Genomic DNA, 26387 nt, shown 5'->3' with positions numbered 1-26387 from the left:
ATTTGTTGTTCATTGTGAACTCTATAAGGATAAAAGTAATGTTGGTTTTGTTTGCCAGTGTCTCTACACCTATTATTGACTGGTATAGAGTAGACACTCAAATATTAGTAGAAGGAATGAGTAAACACACACAGAAGACCAACAAATTTAAACAAAAGAACACAAACATACAAAGAATGGAGTTTACTTATGATATTTAATTTTTATGCTCACATAATTTTAGCATGGCATTAATAACACAGAAATCAAATAGTGACTTAATACTTAATGTCTATCAACTCCAGTTTGCATCCCATTCTATTAAATCAAAAGAAAGCTTTCCAAAGAAGATCCTCTAACTTGACTAATATTGTAAAATATTAATAATGATACTGATTGTCTTCCTGGCTCATCAATAGGCTGCAAAAGAGAACACATTCACTTTTTTAAAAAGTATCAAATCAAATCTCAAGCCAAAACATAATACTGTGTATGACCTGGAAGTGGTGGTCTTTTTCTTCTAACATCTACATGAGCAAAATTTTTATTTTTATTTATTTTTTCTAAGTTCTATTTATTTATATGACTATTTAAGGTTGGTAGGTTTGTTATACTAAGACAAATTAGATTTTGAGGTTTCATTCTAATTCCTAAAGAATAGAGAAATATATATATTTTTCCACATAATACATGCATACATTCCCATTGAAAAACAGAAAAACAGAAAAGGGACATAAAGTCACCATATCATTAATATGAGCTATGCCCAAATAACAAACTGTATAATTCCCCCCACTGCTCATTATGAAAAAATATTTTACTGTTCACAAAAGCCAAAGGCAGCAGACAGCTAGCAAGAGCTTCAAGGATGATGACATCCCTATTAACACTGCATGTTGCCTTACCTTCAACCAGATAGCTTCTTTCCAGTTTTCCCTCCTTCCTTTCCTTCTTTTTCTTTTTGTAAAACCCACCTAAATTTCCAGAATGAGCTAGCATACCCTGTCTTTGGATTGATTGTCTTTAGACAGAAACCAGAAGTTGTAAAGAATCTGCTTTGCAAACTTTGCACAAAAGATCCTGTCCCCCAAGAGAGGTTGAAAATTATGGCATGAAGGATCCCTTTACCTACAGGGTCACTCTGGACATTTATGTACCGTGTAGAGCAGTAGAGAGGGTTTGGATTGCCACAGGATTCCAATCTGGAAGGCCCAGTACAGGTCAAGGCATCTCAAATCTGGTGGAGTCCTCGAAGAAGAAGACTGGCAGCCGGGGCCCACCTAAGGACTGGGGATTCGAGACGTACCCAACTGTCCTACAACCCAACATGACCTTCCCCTTCTAATGCCTCAGTGTCTGCTAAATTCCACTGTGGCTCCTGCTTTTCTGTGAGGATACTCTGCAGGAATTCTCTTTTATTATTTTCTTAGGCATTCTTTCCTTTGGGTTCCTAGGGCAGAAACATTACTGAATAGAGAAAAAGAAAGCATAAATTCAATCAACCAAAATGGAGTCTTGAGTTGGGGAAGGGAAGCAGAAACCAAGGGCACAAATCAGAAGCAATCATGGCTGGAATGGAAGACAGGCTGAGAGAGGGAGCCCTCCCGTCCAACTTCTGTTTCCCTCTTCCCTCAGGAGACAGTGGAATCCTTAGAGGAGAGGTGGGAGGAATGGAAATTTCTTACATATTCAGAAATATTCATCTGGGGGAGAAAGAGGATGGATAAACAAGTTCTGTATGCTGGCAGGCTGGGGGAGCTCTCCAGACCCCTTTGGCAGACTGGGAGGAGTTGCTCACCATCAAAGGGAGAGGTGGAAGTCAGGAAAATGTACATCCCCAGGGTCATCTGTGGGGAGGGAACATGTAACACATTAGAAGTTTCTGATGATGGAAGGAGGATGGAATTATATTGGGGCCTGGGATGTGACTCAGGAGGGGCAGGCCTGGGCAGAAAACAACAGGTTTCACAAAGATGTGGGCCAGCAGTCAGATAGGAGGACCTGGGAAGGGGCTGGTATGAGGGCGCAGAGTGTGGAAGCCAGGCTTGGCCAATTGTACTGAGTAAATCACTCATTACAGCTCCTGTCTGGGCCTTGGGGGCAGATCCCTGCATGCAACCAAACCAAAGGGCTTCCAAGAGCTTCCAGAGGAACATCCCTGGGTGTGACCCTCCATATTTCAGGGTGTCTACTGCACAGGTGCTCTGTGTCTGTGAAGCCAGCCTGGCAGCCAGCCTCACTGGGGGCAAAATGGATTTTCTTTTTAAGTTACTGGTTTGTCTCTCATTTGGTTTTCCCTTTTTTAAATATATAGTAAAGTGTGTTATGAATGTCCTGCCCTCTCTCAGTTACATTAGGAGAAAATAAGAGAAAAGTTGTTTTGAAGACAGCCCAAAGAGAAGAAGCATCAGCAAGCCCTGGGTCCGGTTTGGTTTGGGTCTGGCAGCAGCAACAAGAGGGGTAGGAGAACAGAATTCCAAGGTGGAACAGTAATGGGAATCCCTACATAAGCAAAATTTCAGTGGGCCAAAAAAATCTTCGATGATGAAAAGGTAGTTTACACACTTTGCTTTCTCTTTGTGGAGCTTCTAGTTACTATTGGCATTCGGGAAAAACTGATGGTTGTTTTGGCTTTCAAAGCTTTTTTGAAGTATTTAAAAATTGACTGAAGGCTGGAGGAGGGGGCTAAATTGTGTTTTTCTGTACCAGCAGAAACCATAGGAAACTCCTTTTTTAAAACAGTGGTTGCGGGTTTATCCAAAGGCCTAGGACTTGTCACCCATTCACGGCAATGATGCTTTATCCATGCTAATAACTGTTCATCTTTTCCCAGCTGGTGTCCTGCATGATGTTCAGAGTCAATAAGTGCAACAGCATACACTTTACTCATCACTTCCCACTTTCTATGGACAAGCAAGTCCATAAAAACCAAGCCTCCATAACCGTGTACAATGAAGGCAACATCCTTCCCTTCAGTCTTTGAAATCAAATAATCCCAAATATAAACCATGTGTTCTTCAGGGGTGTGGCTGCATCTTTTTGGAATGCACTGGAAAGGCTGCTGGAGAGAGAATAAGCTCTCAGCTTGAATAATTTTTAGGGAAGAAGTCTCAATATTTTGACTTAACAGGCCTTTCCACTCTTTTTCCATCTTTAGGTCCACAAAATTGTCATTGGGATTTAGCACAATTATATCATAATGTGCCTGCAATGCCATTTGAATACATGGTATCTGACTTCCATGTTGGAGACCATGATGTATTATTGCCTGCTGACTCCACTGACCAGCTCGAAAGACACCATGGTCTTGAAGAAGGACCAGAAGAGCAGAATGATGATTAGTCAATGCTTTCTCACTCATGAAAATGAAGCTTCTTGGTTCCTTATCAGCCTCCAGTGGGATATATACTTTTTGTAATTTGCACACTTTCTCCAAAAGCTCATAGATGTATTGCTCGAGCAAATGGCCAAGGGCCTGGTAGCGTTTGCTATTCCTTTCAAGGACATTTTTGTAATAGTTAAAGACAAAAGGACTTTGTGTCTCAGTGTGTCTCAATTCAGCTTTTTCATTGAAGTCATATTTAAGTTCTTCTAGTAAGTCAGATTGTTCAATAAACTTTTGGAAGCTCAGCTCCTTAGTCACTGGTAACCACTGAAAGTAAAATGCAGTGTGTCAGTGCTAGAAAAAATAAAATAAAAATTTCAGCTTTCTAAATTCTGTGGGAAATCATTCTAAATTAAGTACATCATGACAACATTAACCTTTCAACCCATGCTAAAGATTTTGACTCAAAATAATTGTGAATGACACCACATAGTGGGAGACTGAATATACTAAGTGACAAAGGCCAAAACATATATAAGCACAGAACTCTGACCCATAACCTGCAGCAGCTTGCCCAAGAAGCCAAACCCTCATCCACTGTAAACAGCCCAGGAAGCAGCCTGTTATAAGTCAGACTTACAGGAAGTCAGACATCTACCTCTAGAGACAATCCAGGAAGCTAAACAATAACTTCTGTATAGTTAGTTCAAAATAGTCAGGACTTGATTAATAACCAACAGCTTCCCTAATTTTTATCACTGCTTCCAATTTAGCACTCACCAGAGAAAGCCAAACATGCACCCCTAATCAATTACATAAGATGTCCTGCTTCTAGTTAGCCTGCTTACAGCTTCCCCCTGCCAACAGCCTCCAATTAGGACATACCAGCAACCTTCCCTTTTGCCACTATAAAGCTTTCCCATTCCTTGCCTGCCTTTGAATGTCTGTCAAAATGCAAGCGATGGTGGCTGACTCCCTTGCAACAGTGAGCTCAGCATAAATACGTTTTGCTTTTCTCATTTGGTTGGTCTTTGTTTATTCCCACAATAAGCATTTAATACATTTTGCTGTTAAATTAATGGCAGGGGATAGCAGCTGAGGTGAATGGGAACCAGGCAGTGTGGGTTGTGATCTAATAATAGAAGGTAGTTATTTTGATGTCTGAGGAGTAATAAGCAGCTGACTGTGAAGTTAACTTAGACAGTTACTATGGACAGAGCCTAAAGGGAAAAGAAAGGACTTTGAAAGGTTAAGTGGCTTGCCCTAAAACCAAACAACTATTACATAAGCTGCTTTCCAGGCTTGAATTAAAATGGTTTTGCTTTGATTTCTTAATGCCTTTCTCACTTTCTGGGTCTTATTCTCTGATTCCCACATTTGATTGGTACTTTATGAAGGTGTTTTGACATCCAAAGCATTGAATCTATCTAGACTGCTTTCTATTCCTTCCTATTACATTAAAAATTATTTTTCTTCCAGTGTGGTTGTTCTCAGGAACTATTATGTAACTAATGTCTTTTTCCAAAGTGTTAATTACAGAGAGGCCTAACCATCCTCTAAAAGGAGAATCTTCTGGAATTAGATTGATTTAGGTTTAAATCCTTTCTCTAATTTCCAAGGTATGCAACTTTGAGCAGGTTTCTTTTCCTCTATGAGTTTCAATTTCTTCAGCTACTAGGTTTTGGTTTATTTAAGCTATCTAAAATAGCAATCCTTATTCCTTTCTATGCTGCTACTCTCCTGTATTCTTCTCCATGGCCTATATTACCACCTGATATATAATTGTTCGCATATTTTTAAACTTTCTGTCTTCCCTTACTAGAATGAAAGCTCATAGAAATTCTCACAGAATAGGAATTTTGCTTCATTAACTAATGTACTTAGAATAGTGTCTAGCACATATTATATAAGTATCTTTTGAAGGAACAAATCCAAAATACGGATAACATTATTTACTTCACCAGGGTGTGAGAACTAACTAATGCAAGTATAAATCATCTTACATGTGTCTTACACATGGAAGTTTCTGTGAAATTAGAGAGGATGATCTTTCTTTTTGAGAAACACTAAATAAAAACCAATATATATCTCTTGTCTAGCCTTTCTTGTTCACTCAACATTGTGATTTTTATCCATATTAATAACTATAGTTCTAAGTCACTCATTGTATCTGCTTGTAGCATTCCATTGCTTGAATATACCATAGTTTGTTGAACTAGTTTCCTTTTGAACAACATTTAGGTTACTCCAGTTTTCCTCTATTATAAACAAATATGCAATTAACATTATTACAGCAATATTTTTGTGCACATATCAAGAGTTTCCCTAGTTAATATACCAAGAAGTGGAATTTCCAGGTCTTATCAGCATCTTTTGCTTTCCCAGATATTGTCAAATTGCTCTCCAAAAAGGAAGGTCTATTTTATAATTTGGCATGGGCAAGGAGGTTTGCACAGAAAAACAGTACTCTCCTAGATCTAAAAATACTTCATTCTGTTGCTGTGCTGCAAACTGCCTTTTTCTGTATCAACCAAAAGTGCAAGATACAGAATATTTAAAACTCAGTGAATGAAACACAGAAACTGATTATTTAACTTCTGTTTCAATCAGAGTAAAATAAATAAAATAAGTATTTTCTAATAGCACACAGTATTCAGCATTCCATTATTCTTTTTTTCATTTTTGTTATGTGTGTACCGAGAGAGAAAATCGTTTGAGAGATAATTGTCAAGGGTAAAGAATGGAAGTTTGCAAACTGGAAAACCAAAATGGCACACAGATATATCAAGGGGCGGGGTGGGGGTGGGGTGAACAGGAGCAATATGGGGAGTACCTTGTAGAGTAAAAATGAAGACAATTCTTTAGAATTTATTCCAGCACATTTTCCTTAGCATATATACTCCAACCTGTAACTGTCCCCTACCTGAATTCATATCTGACTGTCTACTTGGTATTTACTTGGATGTCAAATAGCCATCTCAGACTTAACATGTCCAAGACATCCTCTTCCACTTAATCTCTAGTCTTTCCTACCTTACTAAATATCAACTCACAGTGGCTCATGTTGCAAACTTCCCTTTTTTCACACATCACATCCAATCAATCAGCAAATCTGTAGGCTTGTTGTTTGAAATGTATCTGCAATCTAATAATTTATCACCCCTCCATCTCTACCATTCTATCCCAATCTCTGACAACTCTCACCTTCATTAAGTCTCCTATCCAATCTCTTGGCATAAGCTCTTATCTCTCAGCAGTTTTTTTTCCCACATAGCAGTTAGAACGGTCTTTTCAAAATATCTAAATTGGATCTCACACCCCTGTTTAAAATTCTCAGTAGTCTCCAACACTTAACATAAAAGCCGAAATCCTTACCATGCCTAAATCCTTACCATGGCCTACAAAGTCCCACATGGGCCTTAGCTTTCCAATGTCATTTTCTTCATTCTTTCACTTGCTTATCCATTTAGTTACATGATCTGACTCTTAGCTCTTCTCAGGTGTCATTTCCCCCACTCATACTTACTTCCCTTTGGCCACACCTGGCCTTTCTCTTCCAACTTGTGAGGCAAACTCCTATTTAAGGGCATTCCCTCTTGCTATGCCCACAGCTTGGAAAACTCTTCCCCAAGATATCTATAGGGCTTCACTTCCTTCAAGTTTCTGCCCACCTGTTAGATGATCAGAGAAAGGACAATTTCCTCCAATCCTAGCTCACTCCCTATATAGGATGCTTCATTTCTTCTTCCTTCCTCCTCTTCCCTTCCTTCCTTCACTTTACTTTTTTCTCTTTTCTTTTTTTTTAATGCACTGTCACTAACTGACATATACTTGATTATTTTCTGTTTCTCCCGATTAGAATTAAGTTCCACGGGAGCAGAGACAAGGACTTTGTTTTGTTCACTACTGTTTCTCTAGTTCTTGGACTAGTGACTGGTAAATAGTAGGCACTTAAATATTAGTGCTAGAATTTTATGATTTTTGCTAAGGGTGTAAGGAAATAAAGAACAAAAGTCCTCTTACTTGTATACACAGGAGAAATGCACACAAAGCTTTTGAAAAATTTAGACTTCTTGTATAATTCCAAAGTTAATGAAGACCATATTATGAATTATTATGAATCTCTCTATTTTTTGTAAATCAAGATGGTCTACTAAATTAAAGGAGAAAAACAAGCTTTGATGCTTAGTTAATGTGTTTATTTTATAGAGAAGTGAGGCTTTCAAAGGTGAAGTGACATGTAACTCAGGCAGCTCTATGAGCCTGACAGAAGATTAATTTTTACTAGTGATTTTAAAAGTACAATGTCTATTCATTTCATTAATTCACCAAAAATTTAGTGGTGGCATGTGTTAGACACTTAGCTTCCTATATCAAGTAGTCCAGTCATTTTACATGGAGTGGAATTTAAAAAAGGGAGAATAGTATATAATCATTAATGAGAATTTCAAATTAGGTCCTTTTAGTAACCTGGATTAGGGGGACACAGCTATTATGTTTTGTTCTAGGTATTAGCTATTATTATTTCTAGTTATTTTTAAAATTTGTGGTAAAACATACCAAAATTTAACACTTTTACCATTTGCAGGTGTGCAGTTCAGTGCTATTAAGTACTGCAATCATTACTGCCATCCATTCACAGAACATCTTTCATCTTCCAAAACTGAAACTTTGTATCCAGTAAATGATAACTCCTCATTTCTCCTTCACCCCAGCCCCTGGCAAACCATCTATTTTCTGTCTATGAATTTGACAAGAAGAGCAGGTGCAGCAATAGAATCACAGAAGCAAAACATTTTAATTAGCTTAGTTGATTTTAAGGAGCTCCTTTCCTCTTTAGGATCATAAAGTGGTTATATTTAACAATATTTTACATCCGTCACAAGTGATTAGTAAGCTTTTATGAAAATGTAATTTTACAACTGGAGAAGTTAGGGTGTTACCCTGGCTATACAGTAATAACTTATAATAATTATAGTCCTGTAGTATATCCTGTGCCATTAAGAAGCACAGAATGCAGGATGCTTCATTCTGAATATCTAAAGATACCTTATTTAGTAGAATGAACATGTTTTTATTTATTTAGAAAAAAAAACACCAGTAGAAAACATATTTTAAGAAAAATTATTTTCGGTACAAAAGCAGCACTATTTTTATTTTCTTAACATGATGCAATTATGAGGTTTTCTTAAGAAAAATAATTATCCCTTATACAACTCCCTCTAATAAACTGCAGAAAATAGAAAATGATAAAGCTTATGAAATCATATATATAGAAGTTTAAAAAAGAGCAAACTATCCCTTTCCTGGTCTACCTCTCCCCAGTAAAGACTAAAGACTGAATTAAATCCACCTGAGGCAAAGACATACAGAAAATAGGTTGAGACAGAAAAGAAATGAGATGTCACCAAATCTTGGGTTTCCCAAATTTGAATATGCAACAGAGTCTCAAAGGAAAGTTTATGAAAAAAAGTTTAGTTATCTATTATGTAGAGAACCAGTCTGTATCCACCCTAGGCACCCCATAAAGTGCGTACAAGTGCCCTATCCCTTGCTCCAAAAGTAACCACTCTGAACTTTTATAGAAAGTACTGCTTTGTATTTCTTCACGGTTTTATCACCTAAGTGTGCAGCTTTAGGACCTACAGTTCAGCTTTATATTTGTAGAGCAAACAAACAAAAAAACTTGGTATGTCTTCATGGTAAATTTAGAGATTATTAGGCCCTACTTCTAGGAGATTCTGATTCAAAAGCTCTGAAATGGGAGCTGGAAACAGGTAATTTAAGTAAAGATACTCCCCCCAAATTCTAAAACAAGATTTTGGATTTACTGCCTTTGTCCAGTCTGAGATCCTATGCTTCTTGATTTGGATTATTCAGAGGTAAGTGAGTACCAAAACTTCAAAGATAAAGATGAGTCTACTTAAAGCCTCAATTTTACTAATAGTAATATAGAATGAAAATTTTCTATTAACATCAAACAAATGTATTAAGGCTCAGAAATGCCAAATTAACACATTCTAAGATGGAACACTTCAAAGAAGTTAGTGGGTCCTGTACATATGTACAGGATACCTTGGGCTCAGCCCCAGGGCCAAATGATAGTTTAGGATCTTAGGTTACAAGTTTGTGCACAGATTCCTTCTGTAGCTCCTTGGATAAAAGATTACCTATCTGCTGTTCAAATACCTGAGTTACTGAGGATTTTCATAACTTCTGAGAACATGGTATTCCACTGCAGTGCAGTTACAATTGCTGATTATTTTAAAAAGGAAGATACCTTTGAAACCAAACAACCTCTGTTTCTTTTCAGGTTTAGATGTTACTTCATGTATACATGGGAGAAAAACTTCCTTCGTGCAAGAATTCTCAGTATTTTAATTAACTACTAATGAAAATGAGGTGAACACATAACACAGTGCTCCAAATAACTTATAAAATCAGGTTTTCCTGGAGCCCATGATAAAGAATTCCAGATTGTTCATTTTAATATTTAAGACAGTTCAGGAAGTCAAGGTGTTTTCAGTGCCCATGCAAACCTATTTACATTTATACTGTGCTTAAATCTAATTCACTTGTGATGAGAAAGGGCCTTTCGTAAATTTCATTAAGCTCTCTTCAAAGAAATTGTTTATCAAAGGATAAAATAAAGGGTTGATCAGTTTCACATGGTTGCTATGTCCTATGAAAACCATATCCACTGCATAAAACAAAAACAACTAATTCCCAATTTAAATACTTTATATGCACTTTTAACACTCAGTAAGAACCATACCCATTAAGATGATTAAATCACTCCATCCTCTCAAAATATTGGGCTGATGAATTTCTAATCTCAAATGATTTTTAATTAAAAAACACTATAAAGTGTGAGCTAAATACATATAAAAGAACAGACATTATCCCCAAACATACTAAGAAAATAATTTTTGTCATTTTTTAAATAAAAGCTTTCACCTGAACTTCATAAAACACTATAAAAGATCATTTAGTCTTTCATAAAAGGCAAAATGAAGTTATTAAATGACTTACTCAAAAGTAAAAAACAGCTTTTTAGTCCTTTAGTTGTCTGCAATACAGTTCCCTATGCAGTAGAGATTGTTAAATCTAAAACAAAATAAATACTGATTTAAAAAATTTGAAGTTCTTGACCTTAACGGTCATTTATCTTCAAATATGTTGTTCAAAACAAGCTCCAATTCAAAGAAACAAACTAGCTCATAGGTCTTTACTAGCAGAAATAGTATATTTGATTCAATATCAAGTTTAATATATTTGCAAGCTGAATGCTTTGATAACTTATAATTTAATTTCTCATAAGTTAATGTCTTACTGCTAAACTTTAAAACCACTTACTTTTATGGAAGCTGCTAGTTTGGGGAGAAACGGATCAGGCTTACTTACATTTTCCTTTTTTATGTTCTCATCTCTCAGCTCTATTTCCATCCTTTGCAGTTAATTTGTTTCGTGTAATAGTGGCTAACGAATTAAGCCGGTTTGATTCTTGACTTAAACTATTCAGTTAAAAAAGTTGATCTATGAGGAAACCTAAAATTCAGATATTTTTCCAGTAAGCACAGAGGTATTGTTAAACTGGCTTCCAAATGAAATCCTTACAATGAATTTCAATCTCAGCAAGCCCTGAGGTATTGCTGCTTTTCAGCCATTGGGCCCTATAGGACACTCCCCCAGCCCAATAGACTTTAACACCTGGAGGCTTCTATTCTACCTCAGCACAGACCACATTAGTGGTTAAGACGCAGAACTCGAGAATCCCAAGACTGGGCTCTAGCTGTGGGTTGGGCAAGTCTCTGTATTCATCTAGGTAAAATGAGGGGGAAGGGAGTGGATGTTACTCAAATCAGGGTCCCTTCCCATTTGCAACATTCTTTCATTTCTCCTCTGACTAGTGTAGTGCACTCTTTTGAGTTGTTAAGCTTGTGATGAAAGCTTACAAGTAGGAAAAAATGACTGAAATACATACATTATGGCTAATAGGGCAATTTTCTAAACTGATGGGCCATTTGAAAGTCTAAAAAAAATAATCTGTCTAAAAGCACTAGCCATTGAGTTCATTGAGGACAGGGCTATTCCTTTAAGTACTGTAATAAAAATTAGTTGAATGAATTCCAGGTTACAGCCACCCATTTTCTAACATCATCTCAGCATTTGGTGTTTAATAAAATGAAGCCCAGCTTATCTTTTTTTTTTTTCCCGGGCCTTTAAAAATGAGGAGTTTGTGTTTTTAAAAGATCCTATTACTATGAAATTTTTTTCTCAGCTGACCGAATTAATTTCTTCAAATGCTAAACTAACAGCCAGGTTTTTAGATGACTTTGCCATCTTAAAATGTTTTTCTGAGTTTGAGGAACAGCCTTGAAGGCAAACACATAGGAGAGGCTGTGAGGGAAGCAATACTCTGAAAGGTGTAACGTTTTATGCCCACATTTCTGGGGCCACCAAGCCTGATTCAGTGAATTGGTGGACTTTCTAAAGTTTCCCTCTTTAAATTTAGCCTAGTCTTCAAAGTCAACAAAGCCCTTGAAAATCTCAGGCTAAACCTCATACCCAGCCACACTTTGTCATAGCGATAAAGAAACGAAAAAAGCGCCACTTAAATAAGCACTTGAGGTGGCAACCCACACAGAAAACATGTCCCAGGAAGCGGCTTCCGGGTGGAGGTGGGAGGGGCGGCTAATTTCCGGTCTGAGGGCCGGGGACGGCTCTTGCGCAAGCGCGCTTCGCACTTCCCTGGCTTTTTTTTTTTTTTTTACCCCTTTCCCCTCTCCCTCCCTTCCCCAGCCTGAGGGGTCTTGAGGTGACAGCGACTGCAATTGCGACTCCAGCAGGAGGAGGAGAAGATGGATAAGGGGAAGGCTGGGAGACGGCGGTCTTCATCCGGTGAGAAAGGGACGGAGGAGGGCTCGAGCATATTGTCTTCTACCGTGGGCAAACGGGAGGCACCGGCGGCGACGGGCTCTGCGGCCCCGGGCTGTGAGGGCTTGGGCTCGGGCCGAGAGAGGAGGGCCGCGCACAATGGGAGACTTTGGGGCCGCCCCGCCTCTGCGAATTCAAGACCGGGTCCGAGCTGTCATCGAAGCCGCGGCCGCTCTTCACACAAACGCCCCTTTCATTTTTTCCCTCCCGCGAACACCCTGCTTGCGTCTCTTCGGCCCAGGGATCTTCCCGGTTGGCTTGCCGCTCTCCTGCCACGCCTTCCTCGTAATTCCACCAATGTCCCGTTTCTTTTCCATCTTCTCAGCTTCGGACCCTACTTTCCTCTCTTCCGTTGATTCTCGAATTCTGGACTTTGTCATTCTCCCCCCCTTACCTCCCTCCAGGTAGAAGCGGCTACAAAGAAGAAAAGGCGGGGCTTCCTAATTGACACTTCATTCCTCAGATAAATGCTGCAGCATGTTTCGTTCTTCTAAACAGGCCTGTTTACAAACCTTTTTCTTTTCCAGCCTCTTGCTTCTTCCAAAAGTAATGAAAAAGTCGAACAAAGGATTTGAATCCGTGCTTTCCTTGTGTCTTTAATCTCAGCATATTTTTGCTTTTTGAAACTTGCTTTAAATGATTGTCCTCAGTTTTGGGTACTACCTCTTGGAAACACAAAAATGGAATTAGAAGACATGAGGTCCCGATGAACCGTTTGTTTTGACTTTCTCATTTCTTACTGTACCATTTATTTTTGCAGGAACAGTCTTAACAAGTCCAAATTCATTTAGAAGTGTCCTGTGGCAGTGCATCTCAAACTTTTTTCTGCCTTAATGGCAAAGGAAAGTGAACACAGATCTCTGGGAGATTGCTTCAAGCAGTCGAAAACCTGAAATCCCTTTTTATAAGCCACCCGTGTTATCATTTATGTGTGTGTATGTGTATTCTACAGCTAGTTTCTTTTTGCCTTTGAAAGTATATGAATGTATTACATGTATGTATATGCCTCTAATAGATCAGTGTTTGTTTAATATACTTTTTTTCTACCCTAAACCTTCAAGTAAAATTTACACACTAGGAAAATGCATAATGTTTTTCTGGTGTCATGTACCTGCTTCCTAACACAGAACTAAAGTGGTTAAATACCTCAGTTTGAGATGTGCTGGCTTTTTTCAATAAATGCCTTTCATCCTAGCTTAGTACATTTTTTGGGGGGGAGGGGCAAATTAACCTTGTCCTTCAGCAAATCCCATCTCCTTTTACTTCGTTACATTTAGATTTATTTGTTTATTACAGTTAATTTGATGGAAGTAGTGTGGAAAGTAAATTTTGAGAATAAAGCTGCTAATTCTTAAGAGACACTGATATTTTTTGTGTTAGTTATCCCTCTGGAGAGGATTTTTCTATTTCTTTTCTGATGACTTCGCTTTTGGAGCTGTCCTTACTGAAAAGTAATCATTTTTAACATATAACAGAAACCATCTTCAAATCTAATATTTCTAGCTGTTTTCCAGTATTCATCTGGTTTTAAGAGATGAGTGTTAGTTTTTAAAATTTGTTTTCTTAGTAGTGTATTTAATTTTCCCCACATAAATTCTCAGAAATAAATGATTAGTTGGTTTAAAGTTATTCTGGATTCTCTGTGACATTTATATACACGCAGTTGCAACTTCATTAGGAGTGGTTGCTAGCTGAACTGAATGAACGAGACATTTAAAGTCATCAGGATTTTATAAGTACCCAGGGAGAGGAATTTGATTAATAAAATAGGAAGAATTCTAATAGGTAGAAGGAAGGTGAATAGCAGTAAACAAGACCCTGTTTCAAAGTTTCCTTTTGTGAGACAGCGCTAGGTTTCCCTAAACTTTCTCTTAAACAAGGCAGAACTCTGAAGGGTTGCATAGTATATTGCTAGAACTCTTTCCATTGTAAATAGCAGAAACAAAATTCCAGCTGGTTTAAGCGAAACACAAAACAAGTATTTATGGACTCACATAACTGATAACTGTAGGAGAGGGATGGCTTGCAGTGTGGCTATATTTGTGTTAGGCACTAGTTCTTAAGGTGTGGTCTGGGAACCTCAGGGTTCCTAGAGAACATTTTGGGTCTGTGAAGTCAAAACTATTTTCATCATAATTTAAAGAAATTTTTTACCTTTTCCTTTTATTCTCCCATGTGTGCAGTAGAGTTTTCCAGAGGCTACATGACATACCACAATAAATTGAATGCAGAAGCAGATGAGAGAAATCAGCTGTTTTTTGGTTAAACCAGACATTAGAGATTTGCAAATATATAAAATTATGCCATTTGTAGTAGTTTTTGAAAATGCAGTTATTTTTCCTAAACTTTAGCTATGTTAACATGGAATGCATTTGTTGTTTTTGAATGAATTAATGAGTATTTTAAAATTAAAAGAAAAATTCCCTAGAACTACAAAAACTGTGATTACTGTTATGGAATGTGGCTTGAATTAGGGATTAAGCACAAAACACCTGAGCAGTGAGACGAGCAATCACAAAGTCTAATGCTAAAGTTCACTTATGAGAAGCTTCTCAGGCTTTTCTTCAGAATATATTGAACTTGTATTTTAAAATTATTTATAATCCCAGAAAACATGAATATCTATTTCCAAGTTCACAGCATATCAAAATGCAGTAAATTAGATGGGACACAAATAAATTATTAGTACCAGACAGAGGCCCACTAAACAGTTGAATGAAATAATTAAATGCATGAGTCATTCAAGGGAAAATGACCATTAGAAACATTTAACAGCAACAAAAGTATAACATTCTAGAGTCCATATCATGATTTTCAAATGAATTTTGAATTAAAATAGGAAGGACCTAGTAGATTTCAGGTTTTCAACTGGTTGCTCTAAGCAGCATCCTCGGGGATCTTTGTTCACTCTAATTTGAGTTCAGTATGCATACGTGTTTTGAGTACTTAGGTACTAAGCATGAACTAAGAATTTTACAGAATTTCTTTCAAAAGCCTTAGGAGGTGGTGGTTATTACTTCTGATTTACAGATGCAGAAACTGGGCATTAAGAAGGGTAAAAACTGTTAGCAAGTAAGTAGAGTCAGCTTGCAAAATCTTGTCTTTCTGATTACAAACTATATAATTTTAACCTCTTTTACAGGTTGTTAGTGTCACAGGATGTTAGTGAGCCTTTTTTTTTTTGAAAAAATGAAAGTTCCATGGACAAATAAGTTTGATAATTGTAATTATAAGAAAATTTTATTACTGCAGGATTTTCAGGGCCATTGCATCCTTGTACATTGTGCTTCTCCAAGAGAGTGAGCATGCAGTTTCTCAAACTTGTTTGAATTTGAAACTCTTTCCTTCTTCCCCTAGTTTCATTTTGAGGATCTAGGGCCCCAGATGATATAACCTTCTTTTTTCATTAGGCCCTGGTGATGTCTGCATATTTTGCATTTTAAGTGGAATGAACCATACTTAATGTTCAAAACCAGAATCTGCAACTAATCATGACAAAAGTACGTTATTTGCAGAGATGTTTTCTGAAGACTTTGGAATTAATAGAGCTGCCACAAAAATTATAGAATGACCAAAGTTTTGAATCATGTACATTCAAAGTAGGGAGGACGAGACATTGGTAAGCAGTTAGAGAGGCAGAAGGAAAAGGATAGCTTTGGAAAGCAAGGGAGGAGAATGAAAAGCAATGTACATCAGCAGGATAAAGTAGTTTGAGGGCGCTGCTGTATTTGCTGAAAGAGATCACTTTTACCATTGATTTTACTAGAGTGGTAGGAACAGAAGCCATATTTTAAGAGGCTAAATGAATAAGTAGTGGTGAGGAAACAGGGAAAATGAGGTGTGAAAGAAAGGAGATTGGTGGAACAAGTTTGAGTAGGAAATTAGGTAGAAACCCAGTGTTTTTTTAAGACCATAAGAGACTTAAATCAAGTTGATAGGGAGAGGGAAAAGGGGTCAGTGGAGAAAGATATTGGGTAGGAGAGAATTGATAGGGTGCTGTCCCAGAATAAATGGCGGGGAGGATGGAATCAAAGGACGATTCATTGAGACATGCAGGAAAGAGGAAAGATGGATAAAATATAGATAAATTTTGATAAGTTGAGGATATTGCAATAGTGCTTTTAAGTTAAATAGGCAAGATCAGAAACAGGTACTTTCAGGTGGTTTGGGGAGCTCAAAATAGAATAGGTGGCCAATTAGGGAATAATAAAATAACTATTAAGTAATTTTAAAAGTTTTTGTTAAAACAAGTGTGAGTTTGTATTAGTAGTAGTTTCAGTTAGTACAATTATGTGACTTTCTTCAACAGTGCTAAGCAGTCCAGGAGCAAGAATTGGAAAGAAAAAGAATTTTACCTGGGGTTAAAGAGTATGACAAGATGAAGAGATAAGAAAATGGGTTCATTGTGAATGAGGAAATGGAAAGGTGAAAGGACAGTATGTTGTAGAATGAGAGGTTCATATTTGAGAACTTGAGAAGAGCAACACTATTCCTTAAATGCACTCATGCATATATGTTCCTAAATTGGGGCTGTGTAGAAGTTTGTTAGAATAAATTGAGGTGAGTCCATTGTATTGAGTGAGCTAATTTATGGAAGTTTTAGAGCTTCAGAGTGATAGTAGATTTTAATGATAGGAAAACTCTGAATCAATTATCAGAATATTCTAGGAATGTTAGAGAGGGTCTTGGGTTGTCAGTACATGGCAATCACAAATATGGGTGAGGTAATATATATAATTTATGGACATTTTAAAGGACGAATTATTGCAATAAAGATAGAATATTAATTGGAAGTGGTGGTGGGGAAGTAGGTTGTTAATCCATACTGCTGTTTTTGTAAGTAGGAGAGAATCTTCTTGAGAGTCTTAAAAAGGTAGTGTACAGCTAAGCTAATCAAGGAAAAGATTAAGAATTTAAGGAAATTGTATTGACTGGAAAGGAATTCAGTGGGTTATGGAAGAGACAGAGCAGAATCTAGATGAAAGGCCGGAGTTGAATTACTAAAGATGAGAAAATAGCAAGGGAATAGGCTCTAGGGATTGACATTTAGGGTAGTGAATGTGATTCCCAGGGCTAATGATGGAAAGCAGAGGATTGGAAAGTGAATTAAAGGGACACGGTAACACAGGGAATGGGTTATGGATAGGATTGAGTAGTTCTAATGATCCAGACTAGACTTTATTATAATAGTGCTGTCTCAGATCTGCCTCCCAGATGGAAAACTCTGATATGAGCCTTCAGCGATTTAGGGGGCTGGCTAATGTTGGCTGCTTCATCCTAGTTTGTATATCCCTATACTGATAACTCACCTCTTGGCTGCACCTGGCACTAAACTGTCCCTCCACCCATTTCTGCCCATCTAAAACTTACTCATTATCTAAAATTTACTTCAAAGCCCAGTTCAACTGTGCTTTCCTAAGAACTGTCTGATTAATGCACTTACAAAAAATTATATCTATTTCTGAACTATTATGGGTCATAACAGTTACTATTATGGGTTTGACTCATGTTTAGAATGAGAATAGATTTTCCTACATGCTAATACTGATATACTAAGGTCTCTTGAAGAGGGAGTATTTTGATGTAAAATATTATAGTAATAGTAGTTGCCATTTATTTTGCACTAACTATATACAGACATAATGCTAAATATTTTAATATAGACTATCTCTTTAATCTTAACAATTGAAAAACTGGATATATTCTCACCTGTTTTAGAGATGAGAAATTGAGTCTCAGAATTTACAAGTAAGCCAAGATATTAATTTAGGTCTTCTGGCTTTAAAACCTCTACTCTTGAGTGTTACCTTATACTAGATAATCACAGGCATGTCATATGTTTATTAAAATGCTCCAAAACCAACGTAGTTTAAGATGGAGCAACTCAATTATAAAAACTCTCCAAGTTTTGGGAAGTCAAAATAGCATTAAGAAAATAGGAAAACATGCTGCAAAATAGCATAGAAGTACTTTTAAGTGAGTGAGTCAGCTTGGGAACAGTAATCCATAAATGGCAATTTAAGCAACTGATTATTCCTTTTTAAAAAATATGTATTTTATGTAATTTAAAGTTAACTAGAAAATTGATACAGTTAAGATAAAGGCTTTCTTACCATTTATTTAAAAATTCTTTACTTAATTTTGGTAGTCTAAGGAATGCTTCTTGAAAATTAAAGTTACCAAAAGTTTAAGTATAGAGGTTAAAATAATTTTTACATCAGTATTTGCTTCAGGAAATGGATATAGTAAAATCAGTACTATGTATTATAAACTTAGAGAAATTATTTCAGCTACATATATACATTTTTAGGTAAGCTATAGTCCATTTATTATAATTTCTATTTTGAAAGTTTATTTTTAGGTTGAGATATTACATACACAACAGTACACATATCTTTAGTATATAGCTTTTTTATACTTGTATACGTACACCTGTGTAATCATCACTTAGATAAGATACAGAACATTTTCAGCATCTCAGAAAGCTTACTTGTGTCCCATTCCAGTCAATATACCTTCCCTCCCCAGTTACTCCGTGTCCAAACCTTTTGCCAGTTTTGAAGATTGTGTTGTTTTGCCTTTGCTTTGTAGGAGTTCTGTATATAATCTCGTTATGAGTCCCTTGATGGATGTATTATACAGTACTTTTTGTTATTGTCACCATGCTGTACATAGATTATTATAAATAATAATCTTCTTCCAGTCTTTGGCTTACCTTCTCATCCTCTTAATTATGAAGTTTGATGAACAGAAGTTCTTAATCTTTTCCCTTATGGCTAGTACAGTGTCTTGTTTGAGAATCTTTGCCTACCTCAAGATCGTGAAGATACTCCCCTCTTTTTTATTCTGGAAGCTTTCCTTGTTTTATCTTTGCCATTTAAGTCCATGATCCATTTAAAGTTAATTTTTGTGTATATTGTGAGGTAGAGGTCCAGGCTTATTTATTTTCCCATTTGGCTATCAAATTGCTTTAGCATTACTGAAAAGATCTTCCTTTTCCCACTGAATTGCAGTGATGTGTTTTTTATAAATAGGTGACTACATGTCTGTGGATCTCTGCCATTCATTTTTATTATAAAATCTGTTATATATTCCAGTAAATTGTAAGTTCCAGGAAAGTTTGGACTGTGTTTATTTTTAATTTGTTCACTGCACTATACTCACTGCCTAGCACAGTGCCAGGCACATATAGACATTCAATAAATATTTGCTGATTAGATAAAGAATCATAAAAGAAAATGACCAGGATGTTTGACAAGTGGTGAGGAAAGAGTTAAGGCATTCCCAGTTACACAGATGTTTAAATATGTGGTGAAACTGAAAGTGTTTTTGTAGAATATTCCCAGCTCTAGCTCTCACCTTCTGCTTCATCCCTCCCCCTGACTCCAGTCATAAGAATTTGTCTGGTCATATGGTTCAGCCAACTTACTGAATACCTACTGGGTGCTAGGACTTTTGCTGGGGAATTTCTTAGAGCCAGGTTTCCCCTTTGTTTCTGTGATCATCTTACATATATTGTTTAGTGGATACATTTTGTGAGAATCTACTGCTCTTCTTGATTATTTTTTGACCTTTGTGTTTATAGTCCATTAGGTTCAGTGAAACAAAATGATATAAATTCTAAATCGAACTAGTTAAATTACATTGTTTGTCTCATTTAGATGTTAAATGATGATTTTTACCATGTCTTTGTAGAAATTGTCACAGAAGGAAAAAGGAAAAAGTCTTCATCTTCTGAGTTACATAAGGTATGCATTAGTTTTGCTTTTAACTTACTTTCTTTAGAGTGCTAACATAGAAAGTATTTTGTTGTTTGCATTTTTAATAAAAATTTAAAGAAAATACTGTAAAAACTAATCAATGTTTTTAGGGGAATGGTATAAACTTTCTGGGACCTGCCTTGTTTAAATCATTGTAAGATGTCTTAGTATCTTTCCAGGCCTCAATTTAGATTGAATATAAAACATAATTCACCATTTCTCTGATAACTGAATATATTGAAGCACTTCACATTCATCCATTATATACTGTAGATGTAGAAGAGTTGTACTCAAGTCATGTGCTACAAATTACTACATTTGATACTTGAACAACACAGGGGTGTTGACCCCTTGTATATTAAAAAACTTGTATATAACTTTTGACTCCCCCAAACCTTGACTACTAATTGCCTCTACTGACCGGGAGTCTTACAATAACATAAACAACCAATTAATACGTATTTTGTATGTTATGTGTAGTGATACTGTATTCTTATAATAAAGTAAGGTAGAAAAATAAATGTTTTTCAAATTGTTGCAAATCTCCAAAAATTTTTTGAATATATTTATTGAAAAAAATCTGTGTATACATTGACCTGTGCAGTTCAAACCTGTGTTGTGCAAGAGCCACTTGTATTTGGAATAAGTCCTTTTAAACCTTAAAAAAATTTTTTTTTAAATCTATATAAGCCAAGGGTAGCAAAACTAGCAAAACGAAATATCTACCTATAGGAAGTGTTTCAAAAAATCCATTTTTAGAAAGATAATCTTTTTCTGTATGATTTCATACAAGTGCTCTTGAACCTGGATTTACATGATCATAATTTATGACACTTTCTATGAAGCTTTTTAAGTTATGTGCAGATTACTTTAATTTGGTACATTTTTTGGAATAAAGAGGAAGAAGAAATCATAAAGGAGGGCCATGAGAAGTAATCAAGAGTACCTTATAAGAAAGAGAGAGTATGGCTTTAGGTACTCTTTTTCTACCTTGGCATACTTCAGATTTGTGTGATTTGTTTTCTTTATTCATAATTTTGGGATTTAGTTTAAGTAGGGTAAATGGAGTGAAAAAGAACATCCTACATTACTACCATACCCAGTTTTAAGTACCTCCATATTGACTACTACTTTTTTCTGTTTAAAGTGAAGTCAAATGCTCTGCTTTAGGCTATTGCTTCAGAATCATACCGTTTAATCTGAAATTCCACCTTTAGAAATTCATACTACTGAATAAATACATTTCTCTTTCTTATTGTTAGATGTACTACAGTTTTTTTTAAACTTTTTACTTTCAAGTAACTTTAGACTTACAGAGAAGTTACAGAAATAGTACAGAGTTTCTGTCTCTCCTTCACTCAGCTTTCCCCAATGTTACTGTCATACATAGGCACAGTATATTGATCAAAAGTAACAAATTTAACATTGGTACAATGCTTAAACTAAACTACAAACCTTATTTGGATTTTTTCACATTTTGCACTAATGTCCTTTTTCTGCTCCAGGATCCAGTTTAGGATCCCACATTGCATTGTCTTTTCATGTCTGTTGATTTCCTTCGGTGTATTTTCTTTTGCGATCATGATGGTACTCTAAAAGAGTACTGTAATTTTGTCAGTATTTTGTCAAATACCTCCTCAATTTGTTCTTGTCCCAGGTTTCTTATGATTAGATTAAAGTTATGGCTTTATGGGAAGAATACAGGAATAATGTGTCCTCAGTGTATCCTATCAGGGGATACATGATATATCTTATTGCTGGTGATGTCAGTCTTGATCATCTACTTAAGATGGTATCTGCCTGGTTATTCTGTTGTAAAGTTATTCCTTCTCTTTGTAATAAGTAGGTATTTTGGGAGAGAGACTTTAAATCTATGCAAATATACTGTTTCTTCTCAGCCACTTTCAGCTACTGGTTTAACATCTAGCAGTGGATCTTGCCTACAAGTTCTATATATGATATTCTATTGCTGGTATTATATTTCCCTTATTCCCTCTACATTTATTAATTAAAATTCTTCCATAAGGGAGAGCTATCCTTCCCCCCTTATTTATTTATTCAATAATTTACTTAAATCAATATGGACTCACAGGTATTTATTCTGTGGATTATAATCTACTACTATCGTTACTTGTTTTGTTGACTGTAGGGGTCCAGCTCTGGCTTTGGGAGATCCCTCAGGTTGGCTACTATGACTTTTCACATGCTCCTTTATTTTTTGAGCCCTTCCTTACTTTTGGGACTCAAAGATAATTTCCAAGGAGCCCTGCTTTCTTTTACTGAGGAATGGTATATAAAATCCCAGGTCTGTGTGCTAGGTGTTCTCACTGCTGCTGGGGTTTCAACTTCTAGGCTTTCTCAAGAGACAACACTGGAGGAATATACATATACTAACCCATATACATGTACACATTTCTGTGTTTATTTCTCCATCTACTTATCTGTAAACCTGAAAAAAACAATGAGCTCTATACTGGTACTTCTTTTTATAATTTTTATTATTAAGGTACTGATATACAATCACATGAGCAACATTGTGGTTACTAGATTCCCTCCATTATCAAGTTTCCACCACATAACCCATTTCAGTCACTGTCCATCAGCATAGTAAGATGCTACCGAGACATTACTTGTCTTCTCTGTGCTATATACTTCCTTCCCCTTGCCCCCCTACATTATGTCTGCTAATCATAATGCTCCCTAATCCCCTTATTCCTCCCTTCCCACCCACCCTCCCCAATCCCTTTACTTTTGGTAACTGTTGGTCCATTCTTGGTTTCTGTGAGTCTGCTGCTGTTTTGTTCCTTCAGTTCTTGCTTTGTTCATATACTCCACAGATGAGTGAAATCATTTGGTACTTGTCTTCCTCCACCTGGCTTGCTTATTTCCCTGAGCATAGTACCCTCTAGCTCCATCCATGTTGTTGCAAATGGTTGGATTTGTTTTCTTCTTATGGCTGAATAATATTCCATTGTGTATATGTACCACATCTTCTTTATCCATTTATCAACTGATCAACACTTAGGTTGCTTCCATTTCTTGGCTATTGTAAATAGTGCTGCGATAAACAGAGGGGTGCATATGTCTTTCTGAATCTGGGATCCTGTATTCTTAGGGTATATTCTTAGGAGTGGAATTCCTGGGTCAATGGTATTTCTATTTTTTGAGGAATCTCCATACTGCTTTCTACAATGGTTGAACTAATTTACATTCCCACCAGCAGTGTAGGAGGGTTCCCCTTTCTCCACATCCACGCGAATATTTGTTGTTTGTCTTTTGGATGGTGGCCATCCTGAGTGGTGTAAGGTAATATCTCATTGTGATTTTAATTTGCATTTCTCTGATGATTAGTGATGTGGAGCATCTTTTCATGTGCCTGTTGGCCATCTGAATTTCTTCTTGGTGAAATGTCTGTTCATATCCTCTGCCTATTTTTTAATTGGATTATTTGCTTTTTGTTTGTTGAGGTGTGTGAGCTCTTTATATATTTTGGATGTCAACCCTTTATTGGATCTGTCATTTATGAATATATTCTCCCATACTATAGGATGCATTTTTGTTCTATTGATGGTGTCCTTTGCTGTACAGAAGCTTTTTAGTTTGATATAGTCCCACTTGTTCATTTTTGCTTTTGTTTCCCTTGCCTGGGGAGATATGTTCAAGAAAAAGTTACTCATGTTTATATTCAAAAGAGTTTTGCCTATGTTTTCTTCTAAGAGTTTTATGGTTTCATGACTTACATTCAGGTCTTTGATCCATTTCGAGTTTACTTTTGTGTATAGAGTTAGACAATAATCCAGTTTCATTATCTTGCATATAGCTGTCCAGTTTTCTCAACACCATCTGTTGAAGAGGCTGTCATTTCCCCATTGTATGTCCATAGCTCCTTTATCATATAATAATTAACCATATATGCTTGGGTTAATATCTGGATCTGTCGTCTGTCCCATTGGTCTATGGGTCTGTTCTTGTGCCAGTACCAAATTGTTTTGATTACTGTGGCTTTGTAGTAGAGCTTGAAGTTGGGGAGCATAATCTTCTTTGCTTTATTCTTCCTTCTCAGGATTGCTTTACTTATTTGGGGTCTTTTTTATTTCTAAATATATTTTCCATACTGTAGGATGTCTTTTTGTTCTACTGATCATGTCCTTTGCTGTATAGAAGCCTTTTAGTTTGATATAGTCCCACTTGTTCATTTTTGCTTTTGTTTCCTTTGCCCTGGGAGATATGTTCATAAAGAAGTTGCTCATGTTTATGTCCAAGAGATTTTTGCCTATGTTTTCTTCTAAGAGTTTTATGGTTTCATGATTTACATTCATATCTTTGATCCATTTTGAGTTTACTTTTGTGTATGGGGTTAGACATAGTTTCATTCTCTTCCATGTAGCTGTCCAGTTTTGCCAACATCAGCTGTTGAAGAGGCTGTCATTTCCCCATTGTATAACCAGGGCTCCTTTATCATATATTAATTGACCATATGTGCTTGGGTAAATATCTGGACTTCTTATTCTGTTCCATTGGTCTATGGGTCTTTTCTTGTGCCAGTACCAAATTGTCTTGATTACTATGGCTTTGTAGTAGAGCTTAACGTTGGGAAATGAGATTCACCTGGCTTTATTCTTCCTTCTCAGGATTGCTTTGGCTACTTGGGGTCTTTTGTGGTTCGATATGGATTTTAGAACTATTTGTCGCAGTTCGTTACAGAATGTTACTGGTATTTTGATAGGTTTGCATTGAATCTGTATATTGCTTTAGGCAGTGTGGACATTTTGACAATATTAATTCTTCCTACCCAAGAACATGGGATGAATTTCCATTTATTAGTGTCCTCTTTAGTTTCTCTCTCATGACTTCTTATAGTTTTCAGGGTATAGGTCTTTCACTTCCTTGGTTAGGTTTATTGCTAGGTATTTTAGTCTTTTTGATGCAATTGTGACTGAAATTGTTTTCCTGATTTCTCTTTCTGCTAGTTCATCATTAGTGTATAGGAAAGCAACAGATTTCTGTTTATTAATTTTGTGTCCTGCAACTTTGGTGAACTCAGATACTAGTTCTAGAAGTTTTTTTTTTTTTTTTTAGATAATTACTTTTTATTGAAGGGTAGTTGACACACAGTATTACATTACATTAGTTTCAGGTGTACAACATAGTGATTCAACATATATATACATGATAATTCTAGGTACCAGCTATCACCATACCAAGTTACAATATTTTGACTATGTTCCTTATGCTATACATTACATCCCGGTTACTTATTTATTTTACAATTGGAAGTGTGTACTTTTTTTTTTTTTTGTGAGGGTATCTCTCATATTTATTGATCAAATGGTTGTTAACAACAATAAAATTCTGTATAGGGGAGTCAATGCTCAATGCACAATCATTAATCCACCCCAAGCCTAATTTTCGTCAGTCTCCAATCTTCTGAGGCATAACAAACAAGTTCTTACATGGAGAACAAATTCTTACATAGTGAATAAGTTACATGGTGAACAGTACAAGGGCAGTCATCACAGAAACTCTCGGTTTTGCTCATGCATTATGAACTATAAACAGTCAGTTCAAACATGAATACTCATTTGATTTTTATCCTTGATTTATATGTGAATACCACATTTCTCTCTATTATTATTATTTTTAATAAAATGCTGAAGTGGTAAGTAGATACAAGATAAAGGTAGAAAACATAGTTTAGTGTTGTAAGAGAGCAAATGTAGATGATCAGGTGTGTGCCTGTAGACTATGTGTTAATCCAAGCTAGACAAGGGCAATAAAACATCCACGTATGCAGAAGATTTCTCTCAGAACAGGGGGGGTGAGGTTCTAAGCCTCACCTCTGTTGATCCCCAATTTCTCACCTGATGACCCCCCTGTGACTGTGCCTGTCTTAGGTTGTTCCTCCCTTGAGGAATCTTCCCCGTCTCTGGCTAACCAGTCATCTTCTGGGGCCATACAGGGAAATGTAAAGTTGGTAAGTGAGAGAGAAGCCTTATTGTTTGAAATGGTTAGCTTTTTATTTCTTTGCATATTTATGCCCTGTAGCTTCTATGCCCAGCATTTGTCTTGAGGTATCTTTACCACTTGGAAGAATTATGATACTCGGTAAATTTGATATGAGGCACGAATTCTATTTAAGGGTTGTAATTAGGAAGGAAGAAGAAAAGCTATAGAAGTAGCAGGCGGAAGAAAACATGGGAAGATTGATTATTTCTTTGACATATCTTCTTGTAGAGTAACTTCAGCATGTATCGGTTTTAAGCTACTACTTAAATTGCACACACACATTAACATAATAGGAGTATAGTTACATGACCAAAGCATACCTGTAATTACCAGCCATCTCCAGTGAAACCAAGAAAACCAGTTAGGCACCTTAGGCATTT

At 36.4% G+C, this 26387-nt stretch overlaps 2 protein-coding genes across 8 annotated transcripts in view; one reads left to right on the top strand and one right to left on the bottom strand.

The window, feature by feature from the left end:
* Positions 1-2536: 2536 nt before the first annotated feature.
* Positions 2537-10750, bottom strand: LOC118927884 (putative protein FAM172B). The gene is made up of 2 exons (XM_057488582.1): positions 10661-10750; positions 2537-3631 (listed from the first exon to the last, which is right to left on the bottom strand). Exons 1-2 carry the CDS (start codon positions 10748-10750, stop codon positions 2537-2539), a joined length of 1185 nt encoding a protein of 394 aa, XP_057344565.1.
* A 1291-nt stretch (positions 10751-12041) lies between these two features.
* The window catches only part of SENP7 (SUMO specific peptidase 7), a 208348-nt gene continuing 194002 nt past the window's right edge, over positions 12042-26387 (top strand). For 2 of the 7 annotated variants that reach the window (XM_036916469.2, XM_036916468.2), the window contains exons 1-2: positions 12045-12205; positions 19937-19989. In XM_036916469.2, the coding sequence (XP_036772364.2) occupies positions 12166-12205; positions 19937-19989 (93 nt within the window). In that variant the 5' untranslated portion in view covers positions 12045-12165. Of the gene's footprint in view, positions 12206-19936; positions 19990-26387 lie in introns of those variants that run through there. The other 5 variants (XM_036916470.2, XM_036916464.2, XM_057502256.1 and 2 more) reach the window with 4 other exon arrangements.

The sequence above is a fragment of the Manis pentadactyla genome, chromosome 1, assembly GCF_030020395.1.
Source record: "Manis pentadactyla isolate mManPen7 chromosome 1, mManPen7.hap1, whole genome shotgun sequence".
In the NCBI taxonomy this organism is placed as follows: Eukaryota; Metazoa; Chordata; class Mammalia; order Pholidota; family Manidae; genus Manis; species Manis pentadactyla.
This window is presented reverse-complemented; position numbering and strand designations above follow the sequence as displayed.